The sequence below is a fragment of the Lepisosteus platostomus genome, chromosome 1, assembly GCF_059453375.1.
Source record: "Lepisosteus platostomus isolate fLepPlt1 chromosome 1, fLepPlt1.hap1, whole genome shotgun sequence".
Lineage (NCBI taxonomy): Eukaryota > Metazoa > Chordata > Actinopteri > Semionotiformes > Lepisosteidae > Lepisosteus > Lepisosteus platostomus.
In genome coordinates this window covers 69524876-69535392 of record NC_142611.1, presented here as the reverse complement: position 1 = coordinate 69535392, position 10517 = coordinate 69524876, and the positions used below count along the sequence as shown (strand labels likewise).

The following is a 10517-nucleotide window of genomic DNA, read 5'->3' as shown; positions in this document are numbered from 1 at the left end:
AGCGAAAGTTCGGTTCGCGCAGATAAGACAGCAGGACAGCGCCCCCTTTTGTCCGTTGTTGGAAGCTGCGGGACTCCTTCGCTGTTTCTCTTTCATTTTAGCCGAACCGAAAGTGAATGCCAGTCTGGGCGAAGAGCAGTCGGACTTCCACCGCCGAGTCAGAAAACGGTTCAAGAACAAATCTGTTTGATCTCTTATTGTGGACACCAAGTCTTAATTTGACTTTAGAAAGACACGCTGTGCTTTGCTCCGGCAGCAGAGAAGCAGTGTAGGATCTGATAGCTGGGCAGTGTCGAGGTCTTCATAAGGTAACAATTCACTTTATACTTCCTGTTTACATTCCACCAGTTCAGTGTTGTAGCGACGTTTTATATTTAATAATTTTATTTACTTTAGTATTCATTCAGTTTAGTTTGTCTTGTCTTTAGTTTGTCGAAATGCAAACACACAGGTGTTGTCGAAATTTTAATTGACGGAAGTGCCGAGTTCAAGGTGTGAAAGAGAAAGTGACTGGAGTTGATATAATCTTGTAAAATAGAGCATATACATTCTATAATTATTTTGCTTTGCTACACTAAGCTACAGTTTTCATATGTAGACGAGTGTGGAGCTATAGTGTGTCCGTAGTGTAGACGAGTGTGGAGCTATAGTGTGTCCGTAGTGTAGACGAGTGTTGAGCTATAGTGTGGCAGTAGTGTAGACGAGTGTGGAGCTATAGTGTGACAGTAGTGTAGACGAATGTGGAGCTGTCGTGTGGCAGTAGTGTAGATTAGTGTGGAGCTGTAGTGTGACAGTAGTGTAGACGACTTTGGAGCTATAGTGTGACAGAAGTGTACATGAGTGTGGAGCTATAGTGTGGCACAGTAGTGTAGATGAGCGTGGAGCTATGGTGTGACCATAGTGTAGACGAGTGTGGAACTATAGTGTGACAGTAGTGTAGACGAGTGTTTAGCTATAGTGTGGCAGTAGTGTAGACGAGTGTGGAGCTGTAGTGTGGCAGTAGTGTAGACGAGTGTGGAGCTATAGTGTGACAGTAGTGTAGACTAGTGTGGAGATATAGTGTGGCAGTAGTGTACAAGAGTGTGGAGATATAGTGTGGCAGTAGTGTAGACGAGTGTGGAGCTATAGTGTGGCAGTAGTGTAGACTAGTGTGGAGATATAGTGTGGCAGTAGTGTAGATGAGTGTGGAGCTATAATGTGGCAGTAGTGTAGGTGCATGTGGAGCTATAGTGTGACAGTAGTGTAGACAAGTGTGGAGCTGTAGTGTGACCGTAGTGTAGACAACTATGGAGCTATAGTGTGAGTGTGGTGTAGACAAGTGTGGAGCTATAGTGTGGCAGTAGTGTAGAGTAGTGTGGAGCTATAGTGTGGCAGTAGTGTAGACGAGTGTGGAGCTGTAGTGTGACAGAAGTGTAGACAAGTGTGGAGCTGTAGTGTGACAGTAGTGTAGATGAATGTAGAGCTATAGTGTGGCAGTAGTGTAGAGTAGTGTGGAGCTATAGTGTGGCAGTAGTGTAGACGACTTTGGAGCTATAGTGTGACAGAAGTGTACATGAGTGTGGAGCTATAGTGTGGCACAGTAGTGTAGATGAGCGTGGAGCTATGGTGTGACCATAGTGTAGACGAGTGTGGAACTATAGTGTGACAGTAGTGTAGACGAGTGTTTAGCTATAGTGTGGCAGTAGTGTAGACGAGTGTGGAGCTGTAGTGTGGCAGTAGTGTAGACGAGTGTGGAGCTGTAGTGTGGCAGTAGTGTAGACGAGTGTGGAGCTATAGTGTGACAGTAGTGTAGACTAGTGTGGAGATATAGTGTGGCAGTAGTGTACAAGAGTGTGGAGTTATAGTGTGGCAGTAGTGTAGACGAGTGTGGAGCTATAGTGTGGCAGTAGTGTAGACGAGTGTGGAGCTATAGTGTGGCAGTAGTGTAGACTAGTGTGGAGATATAGTGTGGCAGTAGTGTAGATGAGTGTGGAGCTATAATGTGGCAGTAGTGTAGGTGCATGTGGAGCTATAGTGTGACAGTAGTGTAGACAAGTGTGGAGCTGTAGTGTGACCGTAGTGTAGACAACTATGGAGCTATAGTGTGAGTGTGGTGTAGACAAGTGTGGAGCTATAGTGTGGCAGTAGTGTAGAGTAGTGTGGAGCTATAGTGTGGCAGTAGTGTAGACGAGTGTGGAGCTGTAGTGTGACAGAAGTGTAGACAAGTGTGGAGCTGTAGTGTGACAGTAGTGTAGATGAATGTAGAGCTATAGTGTGGCAGTAGTGTAGAGTAGTGTGGAGCTATAGTGTGGCAGTAGTGTAGACGACTTTGGAGCTATAGTGTGACAGAAGTGTACATGAGTGTGGAGCTATAGTGTGGCAATAGTGTAGATGAGTGTGGAGCTATGGTGTGACCATAGTGTAGACGAGTGTGGAACTATAGTGTGACTGTGGTGTAGACTAGTGTGGAGCTGTAGTGTGGCAGTAGTGTAGACGAGTGTGGAGCTGTAGTGTGGCAGTAGTGTAGACGAGTGTGGAGCTATAGTGTGACAGAAGTGTAGACTAGTGTGGAGATATAGTGTGGCAGTAGTGTAGACGAGTGTGGAGCTATAGTGTGGCAGTAGTGTAGATGAGTGTGGAGCTATAGTGTGGCAGTAGTGTAGATGAGTGTGGAGCTATAGTGTGACAGAAGTGTAGACTAGTGTGGAGATATAGTGTGGCAGTAGTGTAGACGAGTGTGGAGCTGTAGTGTGGCAGTAGTGTAGATGAGTGTGGAGCTATAGTGTGGCAGTAGTGTAGATGAGTGTGGAGCTATAGTGTGGCAGTAGTGTAGACGAGTGTGGAGATATAGTGTGGCAGTAGTGTAGATGAGTGTGGAGCTATAGTGTGACAGTAGTGTAGACGAGTGTGGAGCTATAGTGTGGCAGTAGTGTAGATGAGTGTGGAGCTATAGTGTGGCAGTAGTGTAGACTAGTGTGGAGATATAGTGTGGCAGTAGTGTAGACGAGTGTGGAGCTGTAGTGTGGCAGTAGTGTAGACGAGTGTGGAGATATAGTGTGGCAGTAGTGTAGATGAGTGTGGAGCTATAGTGTGACAGTAGTGTAGACGAGTGTGGAGCTATAGTGTGGCAGTAGTGTAGATGAGTGTGGAGCTATAGTGTGGCAGTAGTGTAGACTAGTGTGGAGATATAGTGTGGCAGTAGTGTAGACGAGTGTGGAGCTATAGTGTGGCAGTAGTGTAGACGAGTGTGGAGCTATAGTGTGGCACTAACAGTGGATGGATTTCTGGACTCTGGACCACAGAGTTGTGGGTTTGAATCCCAGCTGGGATGTTGCAGTTGTTTGTTTGAGCGGGGTGATTCAGTCAAGCTGCACGCTGTCTTTTGGACTCTGGAACTGTTGTTTTACATGGTGGACTGGATTTTCAGTGCAGTGGTCCAGTAGCTTCTGCGAGACACAGAAGAGGCTGTTTGTGCGGCCCTGTGACAGATTCAGACTGGACAGAGTGTTTTTAGAGGGGTGAGTTACCACATCCTGAGACTGCTGGAGTTGAGTACCGCGCTTTCTTAACTAGGAGGAAAGAGGCATGATTAAGACAGAGACTTGGGGGAGGAAAAAAACCTCGAATCACAGGGCGTAATGTATTGTTTTTGTAAAAATTTAGGAAGCCACTTCCTGAGTGACACTGGTGAAGTCAGTCAGAGCCGCAGAGCCATACAGCTGAAGGCCAGCGCCATGGCAACAGCCAGCGGAGAGATTCATGGGACAGAAAATGGGGAGGAGCCCATGGAGACGGTAAGAGCCATAGACCTGACAAACGGGATTCTGACACTCGCATGTCAGTCACTCTCCGCTTTATAGTAAAGATGTCGCCCCTACTCCCTGTCCTGCTCTGTCTGCTCCCTGTCCTGCTCTGTCTGCTCCCTGTCCTGCTCTGTCTGCACCCTGTCCTGCTTTGTCTGCACCCTCTGCTCCTGTCTGCTCCCTGTCCTGCTCTGTCTGCACCCTGTCCTGCTCTGTCTGCACCCTCTGCTCCTGTCTGCTCCCTGTCCTGCTCTGTCTGCACCCTCTGCCCCTGTCTGCACCCTGTCCTGCTCTGTCTGCACCCTGTCCTGCTCTGTCTGCACCCTGTCCTGCTCTGTCTGCTCCCTGTCCTGCTCTGTCTGCACCCTCTGCTCCTGTCTGCACCCTATCCTGCAGTGTCTGCTCCCTGTCCTGCTCCTGTCTGCACCCTGTCCTGCTCCTGTCTGCACCCTGTCCTGCTCCTGTCTGCACCCTGTCCTGCTCCTGTCTGCTGGGTCACAGGCTGCAGATCTCACTGTGCTGGGTTTCTTTTACAGGATTACAGCCCAGTGACAGAGCAGCCAGCTCCACTGCCTGTCCCGACAGCTCCGCTCTGGATCTCTGTGGACTTTCTAACTAAAGAGAGGCCTACGAAAATAAAAATACAGAAGATTCTGCAGAGCTTCTTTAACAAAGAAATAAAATGTGAAATATCAACAATGCAGCTGGTGGAGGGTACCCCACATTATGAGCTGCAGATATCACCCCCATTTGGTGAGACAGAAGTAACTGCATGCTATTCCTTGTGTCTACATACCAGGCCTATTGATAAGATCACTTTATTGTCCATATACAATTTCTTGCATTAGGAATTTGTCTTTTCACATACCCCAGCTTGCTATCCAGGAGACACAGACACACAGACAGGGAGAGAAGCTTGGGGTCAGAGCGCAGGGTCAGCCATTTATACAGCACCCCTGGAGCAGTTGGGGTTAAGGGCCTTTCTCAGGGGCCCAATCGTCTGCCAGCCACGGGATTTGAACCAGCAACCTTCCAGCCACAGGTGCAGAGCCTTAGCCACAGAGCCACCGCATTGCCTCCTATAATGATCTTTATGTTGATCTGCTTTTGCATTTCATGAGGTCCCATAGTTGCTATTGGTCGTTCTTGCAGACTGGGGTCCCCACGCCCCATTTTAACATCAGTGTTTCAAAACACATATACTGAGAGAACCAGTAGGATTTGTTCCAGTTTGAATGCCCGACTAACACTGTAGGCAGATTATATGCACAACATCAGTGACAAATCCCTTCCTGAAACTCTAAAGAGAAACATCATGAGAGTGTAAGTCTTAATTCCCTTTTGAATGGTTTCTCCCCAGCTTTGAGGGAGAAAAACAGACGTGTAAGGTCTGCAAATGAATTTGTCTCACCAGCTCTGGCTGACCAGGCCCATAGGCCCTAGGCCCCTGAGACTCCCTGCTGGCCTGTTCCACCTGGACCCTTGCCATCCAGCTTGCCTGGACCCTGCAGGACGGGTGTCTGACCACAGACCCCCAATACTGAGGCCGTCTCTCCATGAAAGAGCCCTGGAGTTTAGTTTAGGTTGCAGTGTGAGTGAATCTCGTCTCTCGTCTCGTCTCGTTTCTTACAGCTGTGCCAAGGCTGCTGGAGAACAGATTCTTGGAGCTGGAGAAAGACAAAATGAAAGTGAGAGTTCACTTCTTAGAGTCCCGGTCACAGCCTGGAGCCCCACCTCAGAGCCCCACCACCACACCGATACAGGTCTGTGCTGCAGGCTCCTGCTGGGCCCGGTTCTGTCGGTCCAAAAGCATGTCTCCCCCGAGTGTGTCCCCCCCAGCACACGCCCAGCTTTGGTCCAGCGATCGGCCAGGTCGTCCAGCTCCTCACTACACCCAGCTGTGCTGGTCCTTTCTTGGTTTTTTAATGTTTCCAATGTCCGTTTTCTTATCCAGTTGTAGAAGTAACTCCACATCTCCAGAAATAGAGATTGATTTGTTTTTCCAAAAATGGTTTGATTGTGCAAATGGAGATGTCAGTTAGGGAGTCAATACCGTGGCGGAGAGTTCAACTGACACAAGTGCCTGGTCTTTTTAAAAAAATATATTTTTTTATTTTTTTAAAATATTAAAGCTCTCTCTATAGAAACCATGTCTTTCTTGGAAATGTGCAGACCTTTGAACTTTGCGCCAGGTTCCTGATGTGCAGTTTATGAACTCCAGGTTCATGTTTTTTTAATGAAGAATTTTCTCAAGTAATACAGGCGATATTCAGAGATGCTTTGCTGCGCTTTTACAGCTGGGGTTTTTTCTCAAAGTGCTGGTCCCAAGATTCGCAGACTTGCAGTCTCTGTCCTTCCTCAGTGCAGAGAGTTCGCTGAACAAATTACTGTACTCCCTTCCGTTATTGTCCCAGACAGGAAATTTGCTTTTCAAAGCAGCTAAAAGACGGAACACAATACATAATTAACACAAACATAAACCTTTTAACAGATAGGAAACACACATGCATAAGATGAGAAAAACAAGAGAGCAGGTTAAAAAATCTTCACCGTTTAGAAAAAAACAAGACAATGGGTCATCAGCATGTGGGAGAGGTGCAGAAGAGACATGCATGATGAAAAAAACAAAGAAAAACCTCCAGTCATTTGTCCAAACTAAGCAAATTAAGCTGGTGGTCAATCCCAGGAAGGATTGAACTGCTGTGCATCCGAAGTCTGAGCTCCGTGCTTGTCCGTGTGTCTTCCAGGAGCAGATCCCAGTGAGAGTGACGGTGCAGGCAGATCTCACAGGGCTTGGCGCGCAGGCAGCAGAGCGCCTTCTGCTGTTGTATGGGAAAGGGAGCCCTTCTCCGCGTGAATTCACCATGACGGGCTCCTTCGAGGAGGTGGCCAAGTTCCACCGGGCGTTCTGCGAGTGCCTTCCGACTTCCCAGAGGGCCCCCCGAGAACCTGAGGGGGCAGAGAGCGGGCCGGCCAGGGCCCCACTGGGGCTGCTTAATGGGGACCCTGGTCCCAGTGCTACAGACACGGCAGAACCAGGTGTGCCAGGGAGCAAGGCGCCCATCCCCGTGCCCCTGCTGCATTTTGACTACGTCAGCAAGGCCTACAAGGATGAGATTCAGAAGATCGAGCGAGAGAACAAGGTGGCGATCGCCCCCCACGTCTCGGTGTCAATCGATCCAGCAGGAGGCAGTGAAGGCAAGGCCACCGTGGAGAGAGCCGAGAAAGAGTTCATCAGCCTCTTCCAGGACGTGGCGTCCCACGTGTCTTGTGTCCAGATCCCCCAGCCCAGCCTGGATCACGTGGCCGAGGCGCAGAGAGAAGAGGCCAGGCTGGTTCTGAGCGTCACTGCGAAGGGCTGCCAGGTGATCGGACCTGCAAGGAGTCTGGCCAAGGCCCGGATGGGTGGAGGGGCAACAACAAGTTTCAGATCTGGTGTGGAGTCGGTGCCGGAGCTGGAGATAAAGAGCCAGGACCCTCTGGTGGACCAGGGCCTGGAGATACACCAGACTTACTTTCACTTCATCCGTCGTCTGTTTACAAATCAGGTGGCGGCTATCCAGCTGAAATATGGAGTGATAATTAGGGCACAAGACCTGGATGACTCTGCAATGACATTGAAGGTGAAAGTTGAGCCTGGGGAAGGCAGAGCAAACCTGCAGTCTCACGCTCTCCGTGCGTTCATACAGCTCTACCAGAAAGTGGCCACCAAGATCATGGGCTGCACACTGCAGGACCCCAAAGACACAGAGAAGGCCAAGACAGTCTTCAGAGAAATCTGTGCTCGCCACCCTCTTGTGATTGATGTGGAAGCACCTGGCCACTGGAAGCTGATCGGTTTTCCAGAGCACCTGAGTCCCGTGGTGACAGAGATCGAAGCCAAGCTGGGGGGTCCTGTCTTCACAGAGGGGGCGAGACTGCGGAGTGGGCCCTTGGGCTCGGGGCCCTCAGCCAGGCCTGAAGGGGCCACTGGAGGCCAAGACCACAGTACAGAAGACCAGGAGGACACCTGCCCCATCTGCATGGACTCCTTCCATAGTCCAGAGACGCTGAGGTGCAAGCACCGGTTCTGCAAGGAGTGCCTGGAGAAGTCAGTGGAGGCCATGGGCCCCACCTGTCCCGTCTGCAAGGACGTGTTCGGGCGGGTGGAGGGGAACCAGCCTGATGGCAGCATGGTTTGGAACCTACGGCCACTTTCTCTACCAGGATACCCAAGCTTCAACACAATTGAGATTCACTACTCAATTCCCAGTGGGATACAAACGGTAAGAGCCTTGTTTCTGTCTTGCAGTTAGGCAGCTCGGCCTGGCTTCCTGCCACAGGGTATTCCAGCATGGGGCTCAGTAGAAGCCAGTGGAACACTGATCAGGGGTGGTATCTTTCCCTTGAGGTTGCAGGCAGTGTGATTTCGCGCGTGTTAAAAAACGTTTTCCCATGAACTATTTAAATAGCTCTTTTTTCCCGCCAAAACCCACTGCGGTGTCGCGACACTCTGGGTGAGATGGCCTTCTGAGTCACGGTGCTGTGGGCAGTCCACCCTGAGCTGGCAGCCGATGCCCCGCTGATTGTGTGGCAAACATCAGTGTCACCCATAAGCAAGGGGTGTGTGGTGGAACTGACCCTTTGGTGGGGGAGTACCCTAGCTCTCTGAGCACTGACACCCCCTGTTGCAGGTGGCGTGTCCTCTAAATTTGTTGACCATTTCTATGTGGCAGCCGAAGATCTGCTGCCTTCCAGGGAGCTCATGGTGTGAATCACTGGCTCAGCAGTACATTTCTAAACCGCGGCTTTGAAGAAAGAAAATGAAGTTTAATTGATTGATTCTCCGTGTGGCTGAAAGGCACTGCTGTGGGCTCGATGTTATCTTTCCGATGTCGGATGTGATTTCAGGACAAGCATCCCAACCCAGGCAGGCCTTTCCATGGAGCAGAGAGAACAGCGTACTTGCCTGACAGCCCTGAGGGCCGTGAAGTGCTGATGCTGCTGAAGAAGGCCTTCGACCAGAAGCTGATCTTCACAGTGGGTACGTCCAGGACCACAGGAGCAGCGGACGTCGTCACCTGGAACGACATCCATCACAAGACCAACACCGTTGGAGGCCCGCAGGCGTGAGTGATCCTGGATTCACGTTCCTCCCCTGTAAACTCACCTGCATACAGAGCTGCAGTCCAGCTCGGATGCCCAAACCAAGGGGAGCAGATCTTCACTTGGCTCCACAGCCTCTGAGCTCCCTTCACTTGCCCAGCGGCTGCCCGTGTCTGTGGACACCTGGGTCCCCAGCAGCTGCTGAACAGGAGGCCATGACAACATTCTGGGGTTTGTGGGGTTGGGGTAATGTGTACAGCAATCACAACAACAGTCTTTATACTAACGGCGATAATAATAAAAGCTACCTGCACCCAGAGGTAAATACAGTATGTTCTGCTAAAGTGAAACCTCAATGGCTGCTCACTGCTCTTTCAGAGTGGTACAGTGCCCTGAAATAAATAATAACAATTCCTTACATTTACTGTATATACTGTAGCTCTTTTCTAGACACTGGAGTCAAAGTGCTTCACAGGTAATGGGGACTCTCCTCCACCACCTGGATGATGTGACAGCAGCCATAGTGCACCAGTACCTCCCCACACACCAGCTCTCAGTGAGGAGGAGAGCAGTGATGAGGCCTGAACTGGCTCCTAATAATGGGGATTATTAGGAGGCCATGATTAGTAAAGGTCAGGGAGAAATTTGCCCATAACACCAGAGTAACACCCCTACTCTTTTCGAGAAATGCTTGGGATTTTTAATGACCACAGAGGGTGAGGTTTTCCATCGTATCCGAAGGTCGATGCCTAGGACCCACAGAGACTACAGATGAGCACCTCCTGCTGGCCCCACTAACACCTCTTCCAGCAGCAACCTTAGTTTTTCCCAGGAGGTCTCCCATCCAGGTACTGACCAGGCTCACACCTGCTTCAGTGGGCTGCCAGTTGTGTGTTGCAGGGTGATAATGGCTGCTGGTGGAATACTGCTAACACAGTACGTTACACAGTGCAAGAGGAGAAACAAGGAGTATTGGTAAAGGCTAAGTCTCTTGGCAGGTTTAGATGCCTGGAGGGACGTGGTTCAAGCCCTCTGGCCTCAGCCACAGCCTCACTGCGTCTCCCTATATGATGAGCCTTGCTGTTCTCCTGGTCCGTCTGAGTATTCAGCTGGAGTGTGTCTGTGTCCTGTGCAGGTTTGGCTATCCTGATCCAGACTACCTGAAGAGAGTGAAGGAGGAACTCAAGGACAAAGGAGTCCAGTAAGGAGAGAGGAGATCAGACAGCAGTACAGAAAACAGACCGATGGCCTGAGGCAACAGTACACCTGCAGTAATGAGAAAACTAGTTTTATTCGGCCAATGCTTCTGCCAGCTCCTGTGGGTACCTCCTGTCCAGATAAAGTTGTGCAGCAGGAGAGAGGTGGAGCTGCACTGGCAGAGTTTCCTCCATGAACAATCACCTGGCTCAACCATCGAGGGTCTGGCTGTGTACTGCTGTGGGGGTTCAGGTGTGTGTGAGGTCAGCTCTGCTCTTTGCTTTTTTCCTGGCAACCCAGCATCAGTGCTACTTTACTGTGCAAAATAAAATAAAAAATCTTTCACATGTCATCAGAGCTCTTTCACTGTGAAAAGTTATCGATGTAGGCTAGTGTCCTGTCTTCCTCTTGTGTGAGTGTGAGGATTGGACACAGCCAGCTGTGGAGTCGGTC

At 50.1% G+C, this 10517-nt stretch overlaps 1 protein-coding gene across 3 annotated transcripts; it reads left to right on the top strand.

Moving 5' to 3' along the window:
* Positions 1 to 81: 81 nt before the first annotated feature.
* On the top strand, positions 82 to 10416 carry LOC148678650 (E3 ubiquitin-protein ligase DTX3L-like). 3 transcript variants are annotated; one of them, XM_088635852.1, is made up of 7 exons: positions 82 to 308; positions 3643 to 3773; positions 4319 to 4535; positions 5415 to 5545; positions 6530 to 8047; positions 8673 to 8890; positions 10003 to 10416. In XM_088635852.1, exons 2-7 carry the CDS (start codon positions 3714 to 3716, stop codon positions 10070 to 10072), a joined length of 2214 nt encoding a protein of 737 aa, XP_088491978.1. In that variant the 5' UTR covers positions 82 to 308; positions 3643 to 3713; the 3' UTR covers positions 10073 to 10416. The 3 variants fall into 3 exon arrangements, with proteins under 3 accessions (XP_088491978.1, XP_088491987.1, XP_088491996.1); XM_088635861.1 differs by lacking the exon at positions 82 to 308 and adding an exon at positions 3204 to 3497; XM_088635870.1 differs by lacking the exons at positions 82 to 308; positions 4319 to 4535 and having other exon boundaries at positions 3639 to 3773.
* Positions 10417 to 10517: the final 101 nt, after the last annotated feature.

Coding starts and splice junctions, on each gene's coding strand:
- LOC148678650 (XM_088635852.1), top strand. CDS start 3,714: ATGGCAACAGCCAGCGGAGAGATTCATGGGACAGAAAATGGGGAGGAG. Junction 4,536..5,414: donor GCAGATATCACCCCCATTTG/GTGAGACAGAAG, acceptor CGTTTCTTACAG/CTGTGCCAAGGCTGCTGGAG. Junction 8,891..10,002: donor ACCGTTGGAGGCCCGCAGGC/GTGAGTGATCCT, acceptor TGTCCTGTGCAG/GTTTGGCTATCCTGATCCAG.